The sequence below is a fragment of the Filicampus tigris genome, chromosome 3 (assembly GCF_054856515.1).
Source record: "Filicampus tigris isolate MCC_2025a chromosome 3, RoL_Ftig_1.0, whole genome shotgun sequence".
NCBI classification, from domain to species: Eukaryota; Metazoa; Chordata; class Actinopteri; order Syngnathiformes; family Syngnathidae; genus Filicampus; species Filicampus tigris.
The window spans coordinates 12653735-12673769 of record NC_141219.1 but is presented as its reverse complement, the minus strand read 5'-3'; the positions used below and the strand labels follow the sequence as shown (position 1 = coordinate 12673769).

The following is a 20035-nucleotide window of genomic DNA, read 5'->3' as shown; positions in this document are numbered from 1 at the left end:
ACCTCCAAACAACTCCAAAACTCTACACTACAATATAGCAATTCACCTTCAATATTATCAAAATTTAAATTAAAATTAAAAAATGTGATTAAAAATAAATCACATCGTTCTCACCAGACATGCTGATGCAGAGGCAGCAGACATAATTTCTTCCCGAAAAACAATTTCCGGGCTGAAACAAGAAAGCAACAGTGTTGGTTCACCTAGCCTCATAAAATCCAGTTTGTTTTTTTGTTTTTTTAAAGATGTGGCTTGAAAGTGAGTATTTAATCATGACTGACATCATCCTCCCCTGTAAATCAATCTTTGATGCACATTTTAAGATCTACCGATCAGAGGCATACATGTAGCTGAACCAATTAAAGAATGGAAAAACGTAATCGTCACGCAGAGGATTCGTGAAAGCGTGGAGTGGGAAATGTGAAATCTGATCAATTAAAAGAAGAAACTGCTATTTCAACCGTGCGTATGTGGTCAACGCCAGCACTCTGGATTCTGACGGCGCTGGGCAAATAGTATTTGCATGGCAACACATTGGAGATGAAATCTGATTTTATCCAAAAAACAACAACAACATATAATCTGTAAATGTAGGTCTTTGCCTCAGATAGTTTTGGGGCCAGCAGAGTATTGTATATATACACAGTCCATTTCCATCCATCCATCCATTATCTATTCTATACCGCTTATCCTCACAAGGGTCGCAGGCTTGCTGGAGCCTATCCCAGCAGTCTTCGGGCAGTAGGCAGGGGACACCCTGAATTGGTTGCCAGCCAATCGCAGGGCACACAGAGACAAACAAACATCCGCACTCACAATCACAGCAAGGGGCCATTTAGAGTGCTCAATTAACCTACCATGCATGTTTTCGGAATGTGGGGGGAACCCGGAGTACCCGGAGAAACCCCACGCAGGCACGGGGAGAACACGCAAACTCCACACAGGAAGGCCGGAGCCGGGATCGAATGCACGACCTCTGAACTGTGAGGCGGACATGCTAACCAGTCGACTATCGTGCCGCCCAGTCGATTTCCACAAAAGCTAATTAATATTTTACAATTCTAGCAAAGATAAAATCCTCTATGACTTATTCTGGGAATTAGTACAGAGGCTAAGTCATATCCCAGAAGAACACCCTATATATTCAGAGGATGTCTACATAGCTGTCTTGAATATGGAAGCAGAGCAAAATTATTTCTCCCTCAACAATTGCCAAAACATCCGGGGTCCACCCATGATAAACAAACAAGGACCATAAATAATGTGCTACGAGAGCAAAAGGTTGTGGCACAATTTAGGAAAATCTGGCTGAAATATTTGTTCCGAAGCCAAGGCATACGCTGGCCATACCTTCCCCAGTGGAGTATTTAGCGAGGATTCATCAGAGGTGACCGGTCAGAAAGAAAACAAGCCCTTCAGCCCACATGACGGATGGCGGTCCCCAAATACGCCCATTCTTCTTCAGATCACTATGTGGTTAACTCTGGGTTTAAAACAACATCAGAATGGAGAGGAAGGCAAACGGTCACTACTCGTCGTGACCCTTAACAAGAAACACACAAGAGCCGAACTTTCTCCAGCGCCATGAGGGAATTGGAGAAGGCTTTGTCTCGAGCCAAAAAGCCACATGATGAACTACGCTGATATGTGACCTGCAGGGACACGTGAAAAAGACATTACTTTTCTGTATTTGAACACAAATCTGTTTGCATGCATGGAAAGACTGGCTGTTCTTGACAGTTTTTTTAAAAGCAAAAACACTTGCGGTTTAACATGACTGCCATTTTAAAAACACCAGTCATCAGTTTTAAAATATACGCAGTTCTGAGGCAAATCTGCAGGTGTTATTTTGGTCTTAGATATGCAGATTGCGCACTAAACAACAGTGTTACACCAGTGACATACACTGGCGTGAAAAAGGGCCCCATTTCTGTTGCGATATTTTGGCCCACTCTTCCTTGCCGAATTGCTTTAATTCAGCAACACTGGAGGGTTTTTGAGCATGAACAGCCTTCTAAAGGTTACGCCACAATCAATCAGATTCTGGACTTTGACCAGGCCACTCCAAAATCTTCATTTTGTTTCTTTGGCAATTCAGAAGTCGACTTACCGATGTGTTTTCGACCATTGTTGTGATGCAGAACCCAAATGAACTTCAGCTTGAGGTCTCACACTGATGACGAAACATTCTCCCTCAGGACTTTCAGTTATTTAGCATCATTCCATCAATCACAGTAAATCATCCAGGTCTGGAAGAGCAAAGCAGCCCCACACCATCACACTACCACCACCATGATTGACTATTGTTTTGAATTATGTTATTTTTGTGAAATCCTGTGTTAAATTTAAGTCGGATGTAAATAGACCCATTTCTTCCAAAAAGTAGCTTTGTCAGTCCATAGAATGTAATCCCAAAAGTCTTGAGTCCAAAAGGTTTAGGAATGACATTACATTGTAACTCTTTCCAGACTGATAGACGTCAATTCCTTTATTCCTCATCTGTTCTTGAATTTCTTTGGATCCTTGTTACAATTTTTTTTTAGATTTTTGAGACTTCATTTTGTCGGACAGGAACTATTTGATTTCTTGATAGAACAGGTTTGGAGGTAATCAAGCCTGGGTGTGGTCAGTGAAAATGAACAGAGAAATGTGTTTAGCCAGTAGCCACATTAAATTCATGGTTTTTTTTTAACAAGAGAGGCAAGTACTTTTTCAAACAGCGACAGGTATCTTCATTAGTTATTTTTTATCTTTGATCTTTACATACTACATGTATGATCTTAAACATTAAAGTGGGGATAGTTCAAAAAAAAAATTAGAAGGGGGCAAATACTTTTTCATGGAACCATGCTTTCTCAACTGTGACTTACATTGTTACATTGCTACTTTCTGACACTGTTTGTGACAAGGGGTGAGAGATAGCAACATGTGAATGTGCAGCACATCACCATTAGCTACACCTCGACGCACACCAGACACTTTATCAAGTACGTGGACATCTGTGCAAGCTAATGTGTTCAAGTGCTTTATTAAAAATGTTGCCTTTACAGAGACAAAGAAGCTCAGTTCCTATTTATTGGCACTCTAAGCGAACTATTCATTCAACATTTTTTGTTTTGTGGTTGTAGTTTGGAGTGGCGTTCAATAAAAACTGGCGTATAATCATCATGTTTCTAACAATTTGCTCCTGTCATGTAATTTATAATGTAGACTTCCCACCGCTCCACTAAACTTTACTTGGCTCAACTTGGAGTGGTTGGCTTTTGACTTCATAATAGTAAAAAAAAAAAAACTCCAACCATGTCATATTGAATGCACTGGTCAGAAGAGATGGGTGAACAAACAGATTCAAATGGATTTTCATTACACTCCTACTAGGTCTCATTAGATTGTGCCAGTGAGTTTACTATGTCCGAGTAAATCTGAGAAATTTTGGTTCATATTAAGAAGGACTAATAGTCTTTCACATGCGTTTATCAAACACGAAAGTCATTGTTCCTTAAGCAATGGGCATGCTTTTTTTTTTTTTTTATTTCCCCTGATATCAACAGTCACCACTCTTCAAAGAGTCACATATCAGAAGTTGAGATAAGACGCAGAGAAGAACAATCTGTGGGAGAGTGAGTATCTCCACACTATATGTGTCAGACACAACACTAGTCGACTGATGTTTAACACATGCTGTTTTGCTGCTTGTTTCTCTTTACCTTCACCCTCCACCACTAAAAGCAATATTGCTCCCTCGTGTTGATGTAAAATAAACACATACCGGTAAATAATGTTTTAGTGATTTAGTGAAATATTTTGCTTTTTGGTTCTGGTAAAATATTTGCACTAAAATAAAGTTATAATGTAAACTCTTTCTTACCCAAGTACAGTGGGTAAGATTTTGCATTGGATGTATGCAAAGTGGACTAAAAGTGAGATAATAATACAAAACCCCAGAGAAGGACCATAAACTAAAAGTGTCATTGATCAAGAACAATAACTTATTGCTTGTCTTAAAGCGGAAGTCAACCCAAACATATTTTTTTTCTAGAATTTGTTCTATATAGGCCCATTAGTCTAAACAAGGCGTTCCGATTTATATTGCATTTGTGCAATATGAGAAATCCACCCGTTTTAGCTAGCTCAGGGGGCGGCCATTTTGTCACTTAGGTCGACTGAAGATGAAATCAAAGTTGCTCGGGGCTCAGCAATCACTGCTCATTTGTTTTCTGAAGCTGAGCCATGATTGGTCGTTATCTGAGCCCTGAGCAATTTCCATGTCATCTTTAGTTGACAGAAGTGACAAAATGGCCGCCCGCTGAGATGACTAAAAGTGGGTGCATTTTTCCGCTTAATTAATATTCCACAAACACAATATTTGGGTTGACTTCCTCTTTAAGTAAACTTTTTATGTGATGAAAAAAATATCTAGCTTGTGTTTTTAAGGTTTATATACTGCAGTTAGACGCTTGCAGAGGTATGCTTGATAATCCATGTCTCATCCCGGCAGGTGCATGTGTGTCACGTTCAAGGCCGGCCCGTTATCAGCGCTTTACAGTAAACTGCGGCCTCTTCCGTGTTGTCACGCCCAGCAGCAGCTGTGGCCAGCAGGGCGTCAGCAGGCAACAAAAAAACATTGCACATATCTCCAGCGGTTACTGTGCATATGCTGTCATCCACCGCAAGCCTCATTGTGAGGGATAGACAAGCAAACGCGGACATGGTGACTCACACGTGAGTGCAATGATGGGGAGAAGCATGCAAAAACTACCATCAACATGGAACTGAGAATTTCAGGGGCGATATTCACCCCTGAAATTCTCAATTCCAGCAAGCGAATCATAGATGAAAATGTGAAAACCTACAATGGTTTGAATGGGACAACCGCATACGTATACCTAAAAGTGGCACATTTTATATTACAAATGTTGATCAAATTAATGTAATAGTAGGTGAGGGTTCATACACACAACTGGTCCTGGAGCCTGACCGGAATCCACCTATTGAGGACCTCTGTTCTACATCATCAACCCGGATGAGATAGCCTGTATTATCTGAAAAGTGAAAGGTCATGCAGTGTAACATTTCCTCCAATTAGTATTACGGAGTCTTGGCATCTTTCGTTTCGAGCCAGATGAATTGGATGCTAACTGTTGTTTGAATATGTCATCTGAACACTTGTACAAGCCTGTGAGTGTGCGTAATATAAACATCGTTTGATGACAAGAGGTCACTCCATCACGGAGAGAGCCGTGGTCCTACTGCAATGACTCCTTTTTTTTTTTCCTATTCTTTTTTTTTTTTTTGCAGCTGCCATGAGGTTGAACGAGAGCACGCATGACGCACATTCCACATCGGGGGATGAACGACCCCGAAGTTGCCATGATTGATTACCGTGGTGCTGTCAGTGATATGAAGCTAAGTGATACGGCACGAGTGGAGCAGTTCTTTTTTTGGGGGGGTACTAATTTTCGTAGTGGAGTCATAAAATTCTAGCTCAATGCCTGACGTTAATGGACAATTGGAGTGCATCAGAGGTGATTCGGATCATAACTCTGCTTGACTGAATATGTAGAGGTGGAGCTGATAATTAATCACATTGACTTAGAAGCTATCAGAAGAGTAAATAATATAGATAGGTGTCAGACTATTTGAAGGTCGCAGATTCAGGACTAGCCAGAGTTGAACATAGGGACATTGTAGCTGGATCCAATAGCCTGAAAAATGTAAACAGAATTTGCCTTCAAAACAATAGTGGATCCTCGAAAATGGAACATAATCAGGTTTTGTTTAGTTGAACAACTGTTATGCAACTGCGTCCAATGCCTGAGGAAAATCTTGTGTTTTTAGCCCAGTGACAATCTGAAGGATTAATTCCACAAGGGTGTGTTACTTGTTCTTTGGCTTTTTGGTGTTTGTGTCTCTGTGGGAGTTTCCTTCCGAGCAGCACGCCACACATTTTCATAAAGTTTCTGATTAAGGACGTTTTAATGTTTTTAAATTCTTTGAAATTTGGAATTGTTGAAGTTGCATGTTTACATCTTGAGCGTGAATGTGACAAGCAGTGACTTATTTGAGCAGGATATACAAGTTGTTGTTTTGCAAAGTGCTTGATGTTTTACAATGGCAAATGCCTCATTTCCATTTTGGTACTTGTCAAGGACAAGACAGAGCAATCTACACAATAAGTACACGTAATGATTCATGCTTATTCAGAGTAATAATGACCAGCCGTTCCCAAACTGTCAATGGTCATAATAAAATGCTGTAGTCTATTTCTATTGATGATCAAACAAACAAAATGTGGGTTTGTTGCAATAAATTCATGTCTGTTGTGTTCATGTGGGTCGCTGTTAATGGTTTGTTTGATACGGGTTTGATAGTGATGGTGATGATCAAATCATTATGACAGAACACAATTCACAAGTATGCAACTAGAGTATTTCTTTTGGCATAAATATGAAGCTTGAAAAAAAAAAGATCCTGCTTCGAGCGCCCATTTAGTCCTCTGCACTAAAGACATCTTCGACAGTATTTGTTTGTTGCTTTTGTGCAATGGCTTGCATGCGTGCAAGGAGGCGGGGGGCTCAGCTTATAAGTAATTAACAAGCAATCGGCCTCACCTTGGGAAGCACGGAGCAAGTCATGCACTGCATCCCGACAAGGTCACTGACTGATAGATGAGCCTGAGCGAGGGGGATTTTTCAGAGGCGGTGAAGGCAGGCAGAACTGTGGGAACCAGACAATTAGTGGGTGGAAGGTAGGCGGCCATGTTGGACGATGACCATTTACATGGATACTCACCGCTTGGCCGGCAGACAGCAAAGAGAGGCTGCACCTGGGCTCAACTGACCGTTAATACACAGTCATTTATCTTGTAGGAGGCCAAGTGGGCAATTTGCCATAAACATAAAAAAGAATCACCGCTACAGAGGTGCTATTGGTATTCCAGGGGAGGTACAGCAGCCCCTAGCGTCCCCCTGTCACTGCCATGCTTTGGTGAGCTACATGCCTGTCTGATGTTGTTTTAATTACAATTACAAAGTGCAATGTCATAAACCACACAGACAACACAAACTATTTGGGATTTATTATAGAATTGAAATTATCATCACCGTGCTGGTACAACCTCCGTACTCATCCAACCTGGCTTCGTGTGATTTTTTTTTCCCCGTTTCCCAAGCTCAAGGGGGTCATCAAAATGTGGATGACATCAAGATGAGCGTCACAATGGACCTGCGGAGGATCCTGGAAGAATCCTTCCAGAAGTACATGAAGGCTTGACATAGAAGGCTGAGAAAGTGAGTCTGACTTAGGAGTATTACTTGGAAGGGAGAAACTTGTAGTTTGTGATTTGGGTTTGAAACATATTTTTTGTGACACCAGACCTACAACCTTTCTGACATACCTCACCATTTCCAGTGGTTCTTACCGTTTGAAATTGTAATTAGTGTTAATAATATATCTGTTGGAGTGGTAGTTGTTACCATAGGACCTGTATTTCCCTATTGCAACACCCTTTATAGAAATTTAGGACAATAGGATTTATTTGAAAATAGCATTGACATATATGTATATTGTATTTTTAAATGCTGTTTCAAATTAATACGATGCAGTTCCAAAAGCATATCATTAGCCATGACGTTATCTAGCGAGAGGCTGAGCTGTACTGTATTTGTTTACAAGTGGCTAGAGTATGAGGGAGGTATAGTGTTCCCCAGCAATTTATGGGGGATCGGGATAGAGCCCTGCCGCCGCCGCGAATCGTGACAATCTGTGAGTAATTGAAGCCACCCCCCAAAAAAGTTTTGAATTGCCAATTTCAGAAGATTGCACTAAAGCACTATATGAATCTCCTCAACTCACTTTAACAGAGTTCCTTGACACCAAGATGGCACCAAAGCGATAATTTTATATTATGTATAGATAATTAAATGGCAAGCCTTTGAGCATTAAGTGCATATATTAACTGATTGGCACCAGAGAAAGGAAACTACAGGTGTGAAAGCGCCTCCATTTCTTCTGATCTAGCAGGCATGAAAATGTATTTTGATTTATAATTTGTAATGTGCAAAAAGTGCAAATGGCTGCTAAAATGGTGATATGAAATGTTCATACTGTTTCATCTCAAAGAAGCACATGCTGAAAATGGGATTTCATTGAACATTATATTGTGCCTGCATAAAGATCTATCGTTGGCAACATTGTGTTTCACAATCAGTATTTTACGATCAAATGGGAAACTGACATCATCAAGCGGACTGCGTGACAGAGGCCGAATGACAAATACTCTTCCACTGAATTGTAGTTAAATATTTCACCAGACATAAATTACTGAAAACTTTGGGCTGCTGCAATTGTCAACTATTCCTCTGAGGACTGCACAGGTCAGGTTTTATCAGAATAAAAGTTAGGTTATACAGTACATACATATAAGGAAAACTGCAGAAGTCTCCCTTTCTGTTGTGCTTTTTTGTATTTCAATTTCTTTTCCAATGCAATGTGTAGTCAAACATGACAAATTATAAATGGCAGTGGGAGCAACAGGAGTGTACTTCAAACGATACAATTTGACTACGGGCAGCATTCTTTTGTGATGTGACACAGGCTTTCAATCTGCTATTGAATCACTACTCGGTAATACCTGTAAATATATTGTAGCCTCTTGGTGCAAGTGAACCGTCAAACAGCTTACAGCGGTTTGTAACCAGTTTTCATAAGTGGCCAACTGCCGGCCACTACTTTTGCTATGATTCCAAATTTGAATTGGAGGTGAACACAATCACAACGTTGCAGATGTAATGGCAAATCAAAAACACAGTGTTGTATAACATAATTTGATTTCCAGGTATGAAGCAAGATCCAGCCAGTCACCTCCAGGCAGGTCATGTCAATACAGCAGCCCTTCTCAAATACTGGGGTGGGCCCCTTAACGGGGAGCGTGTGACCACAGGGAACATGCTTTTTTTTTTTTTTTAATACTTGAATAAAGTGCACTTGCACACCCACTGGTTGCAGTGGCGCTCTCATTGTCAGACTGTGCGCAGGGAGCATAAACAATGTTAATATAGTTATTCAACAGATTCGCATTTATTATTCAACAGATTTTTGTGGCTTCTGTGATAAGGAGCAGAATGTGAAGAAGACTCTCCAAAAGTTATGAGTGGCAATTCCTTTCTTTTTGATTTGGAATGATACGTAGTGTGAGTTGTTTTTACCTTTTACTAACAGTGAACTTATTTTTGCACTTGTGTGCATGTTAAAACAATTAGAATATTACTTAAAACACATTGACAGGTTAATAAAAGTTTTGAGATGACGACAGTTTGACCCTTGAACCACTTATTTGTATTGCAATGCACAAACAAATCTGGCTGTTAAACGTTTCACCACAAATTAGTTGGGTTTTTTTAACATATTGACGTTATGAATATTACATCTTGTATTTAAGATAACACCACAACAGCGTTTTAAAGAAGACTAAAGTCTCATATGCACCTGGAACTTCAAAGTCGGAGAAAAAACTTATTCGGGACTTGAAATACACCAGGCACTTGACATCAGTTGTTAATCAGATAATGAAAGGCGCAGAGTTACACTAGCACACTTGTGGAAAAGTATCTATAAATTATTTGCTGTGACAGCGTACAAGGGCAGGAGAGAGTGAGGGTGGGATTTGGTACCAGGCACTTGCCTTCCCAACAAGATGACGCATCATGCGAGCATGATGGTGAAATCCTGCATCAGCCATTTCCCCTCTTTTTTTTAAAGACTAACTGCAGTGAGTTAAGTTCCGTAACTGTAAGCACAACGAGAAATATGTGGCAAGAAGTCTTTCAGGGAATAATGACTTTGCGTGAAGTACCTCAGTAGCCAGTGAGTCCTAAAAATACTCTAATTTCAGTGACAAATGAACTGTGAGCAATGCAAGTGAAAACAACTCCTGTATCTTCACTCTGGGACCTTTCAGATGTTTGTAACACGACTCCATAGTTTTTAGGGTGAACTCTTGCTCTACTTACCCTTTTCACCCTACTCACTTCCATCACCCTGTGACCTGCCATAGTAACAACACACAGAATCGAGCTTGGCACAGAGACAGTCCACGTGCGCCCGCAGGTCAGTGGGGCTATGGTGGAGGGTGTCTGCCCTCTGACACTGATGGTGTTTCCGGGCTGGACGGGCCTGCGATGGTGGTCCACGCAGATGGGCTGCAGCTCCATCAGATAACCTCTTTCAGGGATCAGTTTCACCTCAGTAACTCTCATCTAAGTCATCCAGGGTTAATCTCCCAGAGAGAGTAGATGGATATCTGGAGAGGAGAGAATGAAAGATAGAGATGCAGTGTGGAAGTCTGGGTGACATCAAATTTAAGAGGTTGGCTGACCTTTGAGGCTAAGGCTACATTAGCTGAAGCTATCCAGCAGAGCTATGCGGGGATTTAGCCATAAATTTGGAAGGATGAAATAAAGTGCAAACAACTCGCTGTAATAAAAGTGGGGCATAATTTAAAACGCTTGTGAAACGGCAAGGTTGAAAGGGAAAGCTCGTTCAAGGATGGCTCTTTCTGAGCACTGTCGCTTTAAGAAAATGACCCGGAAGTGAAGACTCTCACCGGCACTGTTGCCTTTTTCTTTTCCGGTTAGGTCTGCTCTTGTGGGAGCGTGGATCTTGTCACCGAGGCGTACAAGAACAACAAAAATGAGCGTGCCGGCATTCATCGATATAACGGAAGACGACCAGGTATCGCCTTATGCTCCAAATCTGTGTTTTTTTCTTGTTCTCCCTGTTGCTGATCTCGTCGATTAGTAATATTGTGCCGGAAAGGTTAGCAAGCAAGCTAAGCTAACATAGTAAATCAGTACAAGCGGATAGGTAGCTATAACCACAAGATTCGCGTGGAACATATCCAGTCGCATTAACTTAACTTATCGTAGTTATGTCAAGCCCTCACATATGTCAACGATGTTCAATGAGATAATTATATTAGGTACCACAACGATCCAAAATAATTTAAAAAAAGACGTGACAGTTGTTTACTAGTCGAAGGTACGACTTGGTTAAAAGTCGTTAAAAGCATTCAAACCAAATATCAGACTTTTGTGTTTGCCCATTTTCAAAGGCATCCGAGTTGAGAGCCTATATCAAGTCCAAAGGAGCGGAAATCTCCGAGGAGAACTCTGAAGGCGGACTTCACGTAGACCTGGCTCAGATCATTGAGGCTTGTGATGTTTGTCTCAAAGATGATGATAAAGGTAAGCAATAGGCTAAGCCACCTCAATCATGTTAAACACGCTCAGCAATTTCTGTTCAGGCTAAACTGGTACAAATGAGCCTCGCCATACAGTAAGTAACATGTATGGATGTCACACAATTTGTCTATATTCCTCCACAGATGTGGAGAGTGTGATGAACAGCATCGTATCACTGCTGTTGATCTTGGACGCAGAGAAACAAGAAGCTCTCATCGAGAGTCTTTGTGAGAAACTGGTCAAGTTCCGTGAAGGAGAGAGACCTTCCCTCAGGATGCAGTTGTGAGTCTTTTTCCGAAATGTTTACTTACTGAAATCACTCTTGTGTTCTTAGCTGCTACAGAAAACTAAAATAACCATTCCTGTGTAGAAACTAAGGAGACTGCTGACACTACAGTACCTGTATAACTATTAGATCAGCATGGGGGTTGAAATCTCAAAAACATATAACACCACCTTGGCTGTGTGAAGTTTGCATTTTCTCCCTGGGCTTGTATGGATTTTCTCCGGCTATTCTGGCATCCTCCCACATTCCAAACAGATGCATGCTGCTAGGTTAGTTGAAGACATCAAATTGCCCATAAGTGCAAATGTGTGTTTGGTTGTTTGTTTAAATTGCCCTGCAATTAACAGGCACCCAGTCCAGGGTGTACCCACCTCTTTCCACAACCCCGATAAGGAAGTGAGTTAGAAAATGGATTGATGGCTAATTATTATGTAATTATATATTCTATATTCATTATCTAGGACAAATTATAGATAGGCTGGGTGATATGACTGAAAAGTATAACACGATATTAGTGTTTCATATTGGTCGATATCGATTTATATAGAATTTTTTTTCTTTTTTTAACAATTGAAAATAATGACCTGAAAAATCAATTCAGGACAGTGATTTATTTTAACATCATGCTTAACCTTTAAAAAGAGTTCAATGTAGCTATGAAAGAGTGAAATAAACTGGTAATATATAAAAATGCAATAAACTCAGTTTTAAACTTAATGTGCTTCGTAGGGCTGGGCGACAGTCTGAAAAGCACAGTCACAATCTAAGTAGTTGATATCAGCCAGTAATGATAATTATTGATTTTGTTTTAAACCGATTTTTTTAAAAATAACAGTTAACTGTTTTTGTGTACATCGTTGATGTAACATGCAGTTTCTCCTCCACCAGTGCATTGTAAATGCTTATTTGCATTAGGTGCTACCCCAAAGCAGTATTGTTGATACACATACATTAGCCTTCATTCAATGTTCATACAATGAAAGTGAACTAAGACTCTCTTGAAGTGCATACATTATCATTTACGAACCGTCTTAAGACTACTTTCTCTTTTTAGCAGACTCGTTATTGCCATAGTCCATTCATATTTTACTTGCTTGATTATTTTAACTTGAGTGCGATGCCAAGGGCCAGTCGGATAACACTGGCTCTAGCATGTCAAAGACGGGAACTCCTTTACTTGTACACCACGTCTCCATCCGGGGGTGTTTAATCGGGTTAACATGCATAATATCATTTTATTGTAAGAGTTATACCTACATTACGCACCAAGCCGCGACTGCGTTTGTTTTGTAATTTTTTTTCTATCGAACGTTTTATCGAAGGCATTTTCTATTGATATCGATCACGTGCCAAACGCGATACATATTGATATTGAATTATCGGTCCAGCTCTAATAGCAACAATCATCGACAATATTTAATGTTGGTGTATAGCTACTGTATCATAACAGAAAATTATACGATACATAGTTCCACTCCGAGTCACTAATAAATAGCAGCCTTTGCTCCGAAATCTTCTGCACTTGCATAGCTCAGGACTTGAGCTCCATTGTAAACTTCAACTTATAAACACAATGTTCTCTCTGCAGACTTTGGGGCTAGTTTACTAAGATCCTAAATAGCAGGAGCTAAATTGCGTATTCACTCACTCTTAAATTGCGCCCGTTGTTGGCTACAGGTATAAAAGTTGTGGAGACTGCCGTACTGCGCTTTAGGTAGCTCTGATGATTTTTGTCATGAACGTTTGGGAGAGCACCATACGAACAAAATGACATTTGAAGTGATAGAATTGGAAGTGTTATTGGAAGACCAACAATGGCATCTACTAGAGCAGAAGACACTGTTTGAGAGTAAACAGCATTCAAAATGTTGTCTTATGCAATGGAATACAAAAAACTTTAAGGAAGGGCACCACCACCAGTACATTTCAAATGCTTTTTGTTTTTGTGTTCTAGGCTGAGTAACCTGTTCCATGGCATGGATGAAAATGCTCCAGTCAGGTACACAGTCTTATGCAGCCTCATCAAGGTGGCAGCCGCCTGCAACGCCATCGCCTTCATCCCCACCGACCTCGATCAGGTACGTTCAGTCCGACTTGATGATATCTTTGCCATCTTGTGAAAACTCACCTTTTGATTTTCTCCATCGTGTCGATTAGGTGGCCAAGTGGATCGTCGATTGGAACCTGAATACAGAGAAGAAGCACACTCTTTTGAGGCTGGTGTATGAAGCACTGGTGGACTGCAAAAAGAGGTAACTACATATTGAGCCATAAAGATGGGAGCAAATCAGGCAGGGAAGCAAGTTTGCCCACATTCAGTCTATAGACTATTCATTAGGTACACCTCCACAAACTAAAGCACTACGGGCATTAAAAAAAAGGACAATCTGCAAAGATACTGTAAAGTAAGACACTGTCAGAGAGGTGTCAGTATAAACAGAATCTTTGTATTTGATTTGACAGTGAGGCTGCAGCCAAAGTGATGGTGGAGTTGCTGGGAAGTTACACAGAAGACAATGCGTCTCAAGCACGCGTTGACGCCCACAGGTAAAAACGTGCAGCACTTGCCCCGAGCGGTCCCATTCATCTTGACTGCACGTCCTCCGCATTGATCTCCCTCTGTGCTCTTTAGATGCATTGTCCGTGCTCTAAAAGATCCCAGCACGTTCCTGTTTGACCACCTGCTCACTCTCAAGCCAGTGCGCTTCTTAGAGGGAGAGCTCATCCACGACGTGAGTGCTGAGATGCGCAATACTTTCATGGTGTGACATTGCCGCGTGTAGCCTACAAAGCCCGCCTCAAACATGGCTTGTTAAAGTGAAGTGGGATCATATGGTTGCGTCAATAAAGAATACTTTTGACTTGCTCCGCTGAACAAATTTTGAGCCTGTTCCTTTCTCCCTATTTTACAGCTTCTAACTATATTTGTAAGTGCAAAGTTGGCGTCCTATGTCAAGTTTTACCAGAATAACAAAGACTTCATTGACTCCCTCGGTAAGTACATTCGCCACGTTGTTTGTTGAAACCATGGTTAGGGTTTAAATATATTTAAATATTCCACTACTGTTTATGTTAATCACAGCCTTCTGCATGACATCTTGTCATTGGCTGTTTGTTGAATATTGAGCCAGCATATTCCGCCCCAGTTGACACAGAAGAGGAATGTGCATGCATCAGCACTGTGCCTGTCGCTCACTACCAAATGATCAGTAGGACGAACTCCCCAAACAAACACAGTGTAGTAGTTTTGAGGAGTGTAATCCTTAACTGTGTTGCCCTTTAATGTACAAGCAGTCATCACTGGGAAAATCCCAGAGGGAAGAGTAATGGCCTGCAACGGCTTAATGATTCCAGCTTGTCGCTCCCCACAGGCCTGTCCCACGAGCAAAACATGGCCAAGATGCGTCTGCTCACATTCATGGGCATGGCGGTGGAATTCAAGGAGATCTCCTTTGACACCATGCAACAGGAGCTGCTGATTGGAGCAGAGGATGTCGAAGCGTTTGTCATTGATGGTAAAGGACTTTTACTAGCACAGGCCACTTTTCATTCACTCCAATGCGTCTCATAACAGCAAGACATTGAATAGATTTTTGGTTTGTTTTTTTAACTTCCTTCATAGTCGTGTATTTTATCCTAAAATGTCATTTGAGTGTGAAAGTGTTGACTTGTTCTCACAATTCATTTTCTTGTCCTGTTTTTTTTCTTTTTACCTTTAGCTGTTCGGACAAAGATGGTCTACTGCAAAATCGACCAGACACAGCAAAAAGTTGTTGTCAGGTATTTATCTTTTTATACAAGTGATAGCCCATTTATCATTTTTTTAAGACTTTTTTTTTTTTTTTTGCTCATAAAAGAACAATCGATAGCCTCGTCCAGCCTAGTAGCTTCCTGTGAATGTTTCCTAAAGCTGAGCCAGACGTCCAAGATATAAAATGGTCAATCCGAAAAGTAATGTTAAATTACAACAACCCATTTGTTCTTAGTTTACCTTAAACCAAAACTGCCCTAGGTGAATTTGTACAAGCCGGATGGAGGTTCGTTGAGACACTCCCCAAAAAGGAAACAACCATTTTCAGTATATTGTATTGCATATTAGTGTTTCACTCATTAGTAATGGCTTTGTAGTGAATGTCTTGGTCTATGACAGACTTTCATTCTTACAGTGGCAACACACCCTGAATTTGTCCGCAAGTCAAAACTCATCTATTGCTAGTGTCGGGCAAAACCATGTACCTCCGAAATGGTCACTTTTCAGCAGACCCCAAAATTGGCACGTTTTTAAACCATACGCATTGCATCGTGACAGAGAGCAAGCCATTTTCAACACTTTAGATGGGTCAGCAATGTGTAAAAATAACACCCACACGAGTGGACTGACCAATAGTATAGATTTTTTTTAAAATATAAAATTCACCAAAATGTGACTTAAAGAGGTTTTTGCCCGACGCCAGCGCTACGCAATAGTATACAACAAATATTTGTACAGAAAAATACTTCCAAGCCATACATTTCAAACAATGACATTAACAGTAATTATTGCAACCCTACTGTGCCGCATGACAACATATTCCCTCAAAAATGGAAATTCCTTCGAAATGTCGGGACCGTCAAAAGAAAACCCTCTTTACCATTCTCTTTATATCAAGTTGTCTTCATTTCAAATGTCACTCATTTGTCTAGAATAGGACTTCAAATGTTCTCCGTTTGTCCTCCCCATCAGCCACAGCACACACCGCACCTTCGGCAAGCAGCAGTGGCAGCAGCTGTTCGACAGCCTCACCTCCTGGAAAGCCAACCTAGCGACCGTCAAGTCCAGCCTGCAAACTCTGTCACCTTCCGCCTAGATTCCTCCTTTACCCCATCCGTCAACTACCTGACCCTTGGATTCCTTCTTTTACAACCGCTCCCTCTGCTTTTATACACATCCAATAAAAGAAGAGTGGAGATCAATGCGATTGATTCTTTTATTTATTTATTTTGACTGTGGATATTGCACAGATTATTTTTTAATTGTTGCCGTTGTAAAAAATGTTGTCTTTCCAAATGGGCACCAACTTTGTTTTGAGTGTGACACTTTTTTGGGGGGGGCTCGTCCTCAAGCATCTCTCAACATCTGGTTTCAGTAAAAGGACAACAAGCCAGTATTAGATGAGCTGTGACTTGCGCTGAGAAATTGGCTGTAATGATGAGGTCACTTGTCGGGGGAACCACGCGAGAGGTGTCGACGCTAATGCAAACTGCGATGAACCCGTCGTGCTGAGGTCGTGCATTACTGTGTTCGCAACACTTGCAGCTCATGAGAATGAATCACAGGGTTGCTAGGCAATGTCCAACTCTGGTCAGCATGATTCAATGTGTTTGTTTGATTTTATCTTGCGCCAAATATGTTCTCACAGTCTGGTCTGAAGCATTAAGGATGTAAACTCTGCGGAACACCAAAGGTCCAATGCCCCTAAAGTGGTATTTGTGGCTTTTTGGGTGATGCCTCAACAGAAGGGTAGTAAAAATGGAAAAGCGTAAATGTTTTGATTAAATTAAAATTAAAATGTAGTAATTCGTTTTATAAATGTTTTGCAATGTAATTTTTGCTAATTGAGTTATTGAAGTTATTGAGTAAATAAAATAAACAGTTAGGCATATACTTTTATATAACATTTAATTTAATAAGTTCATCCATTATAGCTACATTGAATGAAAATAATGCAATTAAAAAGAATTATCTAAATTTACTATTCAATGTATTTTACATTTAGCCTACAGGTGACAGTATCACTGCAAACCTTCCTGTTTCTTCTCTATTAGTAGTCACAGGCAGGAACATGCAAAGGTGGGCAGTTGCGGGGGTGCTGGGGGCGCAAGGCTCCTGGCATCCACCTGAAGGGGGGGGGGGCATCCAGAGTTTATCAATTACAGTGAATGCGCTAAGTTGACTCACTTGTTAACACGGGACAACAATAAATTTCAATCAGAGATGGCTTTATGTGTCCCTAAATGTAATGACGCTAATTTAAAAAATATTTTCACTTTGCATTTTTTTTGTTTTTAAGTTTGGCTGATAAAAGCTTGCAAAATTTGTATTTTACCAAGTGTTGTAATTTATTCTTGACATTTCAGAAAAAAATATCCACCTGTTGCTGAAACTAACCCTCAACTCAAAAATATTACTACATAATATTATTGTCAGTATATTAGTATTCTGAAAACCTGATGTACTAGAGAAAATAATGGCGAGTGCATGAAGGGCATGGAATGGATTGTATTGATTGTAAAGTCCAGGCATTAGGTGTAAAACTGGTCTTTTGGTGCGCTTTCTTAACTAGGCCTGTGCTTGAATAAGCTTACCAGTAACTGCCAAGTGCAGGTCTGCTACTGGCTGGCAGGCGCTTACTTGCAAATTTCCGCCCCTCCTTAAGCACTCCCTTTTAGCAGCAGCAAAATAGTAATCGGAACAAACCTTTTGAGACACATCGAATTAAGCCTTTATTGTAGCAGCAAGCTTCTTTTCCTATCCTGACAGACATCTGCAGAGGCTCACCACTCACCCCTGTCCAGTGGTCCGCCGAGAGCAGCATCTCCAGCCTTTATCGCGGTGGACGGTATCATACTTCATAAAACACATTCTCAGGGGCACACCGTCGGAGAAAAGCTGGAACATTGCAGAGAAAGAGTCGTGTGACCAAGATAATGGAATGTTTGTAAAGCCTTGTATCTTGGCTGGAATATGCTCTTTTTTAGTCTGGCTACTGCTCCCTCTCCCTTGCCTCTAATTTGTCTCATTCAATGTTTCTTCATGTGAGAAGTGCCAGATGTAAATACTGGTGTCATTTTATCTGCTGTAAGCGCTATGACCTTATTGTTATCTAAGTCAGATAGAGGTGCTTCTGCATTGTTAAATCATGAAAAGCGACAACACGGATGAACAAGCACAAAAAGCTGCCCCGTTGTGTGTGAACTATTGGAGAACTCGACGCATACCTCGGCGCGAGATTTTTTTTCACTTGGGTTACGATATTGTAGTAAGTGACAGATACAGTTTGACATCACACAGCAGATAAAGTCTGGAATTCATCATTTTCTTGTGCCCTTTTCGCCGTGTCAACATTCCTCGGGATAAATCCAGAGGCTCGACAGAATCCAGATACCTCGCCAAGTACAAGAGAGGACTTCTCATTGTCCCTTCAATTAGCACCGTGCAGTAGTCAGCCAGATAAAGTCCAATTACATCATATCTGCTTTACATAAACAATGGCCACAAGGCCGGGAGTCTCATGGATAGATATTTGCCTGTGTGAAACATCAACCTATTATACAAAGAGGTCAGGCCAAAAACCATTAGAGTCAACAAAAGATATACTGTAGGATTTGTCTGCCGTTTCCTTCCTTGAATCACAATATTGCCGCTACCTTGTGAAGGTTTATGCAGCAATGCGGAGAAGAGGCAACAGGCCAAAATCCTGGTGTCAGGGGGTAAAGCAGGGCCAGATACTAATTGCATATAAGTTTTAGTTCAATTAAATTTATGAGTATTTTGAAGCGGAGTTAGGGTGTTTTCCAATTTTTATTGAGCCACAGCACAAACAGTATTTTACGTTAAAAAAATCTCACGGAGCAGCATCAAACAAAAGTAGCAAAAACGTTTGTCTACTGAAATAAAGAAGGTGGATAGATACTTTACACGGGTTAATTGTACGGGTTAGAGTTTTAATAATTCTGCCTGTCACTATATGCTGATGGCATAGATACGTGAACAAAAGTATATTATTTGTGGTATATACATCATTTTGGACCGATTAAGTAGTTTGTGCCTTCTGAGGTAATACCCGCTGAGCATTTTAATATAGAGAGGTTAACTTGTCTTTACAATTTACCGGTGTGACTATTCTGAATATTTGAATATTATAATTTGATGGTGACAGGTTAATCAAGTTAAAAAAGAATTCATTGTTTTCAAATTAGAATAAACCAACCAGCATCACTTTGTAATTCCACTTTTTTTTCTGTATAATTATGTTTAATGTTTCTTTTAACCACCAAATTTGTTGACCACTTTTTTCCGTCAAAGAAAAGCAATCACACGTTTCCTCTTCAGTCAAAAATAACACTGGTCAAGGCCATTCTAGAATGGTTTCCCCATACATGGTTTGAGCACACCAGTATGGTCCCCAGCCAGTCCCTGCGAGAGGTTGAGTGCCTTTAAAAAAAGCGTATAGATCCCAAAGATAGCATTGTATTACAGATGCTATTTGTTCCTACCCATTAGAGGTGATGGAATAGCTCATTCGTTGTAAAAGCGTCAAATAGATTGATGCAGTTCAAATGTTTAGGCAAAATTTGGCGTTTAAAGGGTCATTAAAAAGAGATAGATCTTCAAATTACACTCGGGCCTTTTACATGATAGCAGTGATTCTCAAAAGTGTGGTATGAGTTCCATCAGTGGTACAAGGGCACCCTCTAGTGGTATATGAAAGAATCACTGAATTAAAGATACAAATACAATTGACATTTA

The 20035-nt window shown here is 40.5% G+C and overlaps 1 protein-coding gene across 1 annotated transcript; it reads left to right on the top strand.

The window, feature by feature from the left end:
* The first annotated feature begins 10565 nt into the window (after nt 1–10565).
* On the top strand, nt 10566–16479 carry eif3m (eukaryotic translation initiation factor 3, subunit M). The gene is made up of 11 exons (XM_086026642.1): nt 10566–10731; nt 11111–11243; nt 11384–11522; nt 13481–13604; nt 13684–13778; nt 13990–14073; nt 14159–14258; nt 14439–14520; nt 14898–15041; nt 15246–15306; nt 16250–16479. Exons 1-11 carry the CDS (start codon nt 10690–10692, stop codon nt 16371–16373), a joined length of 1128 nt encoding a protein of 375 aa, XP_085882768.1. The 5' UTR covers nt 10566–10689; the 3' UTR covers nt 16374–16479.
* The last annotated feature ends 3556 nt before the right edge of the window (nt 16480–20035 follow it).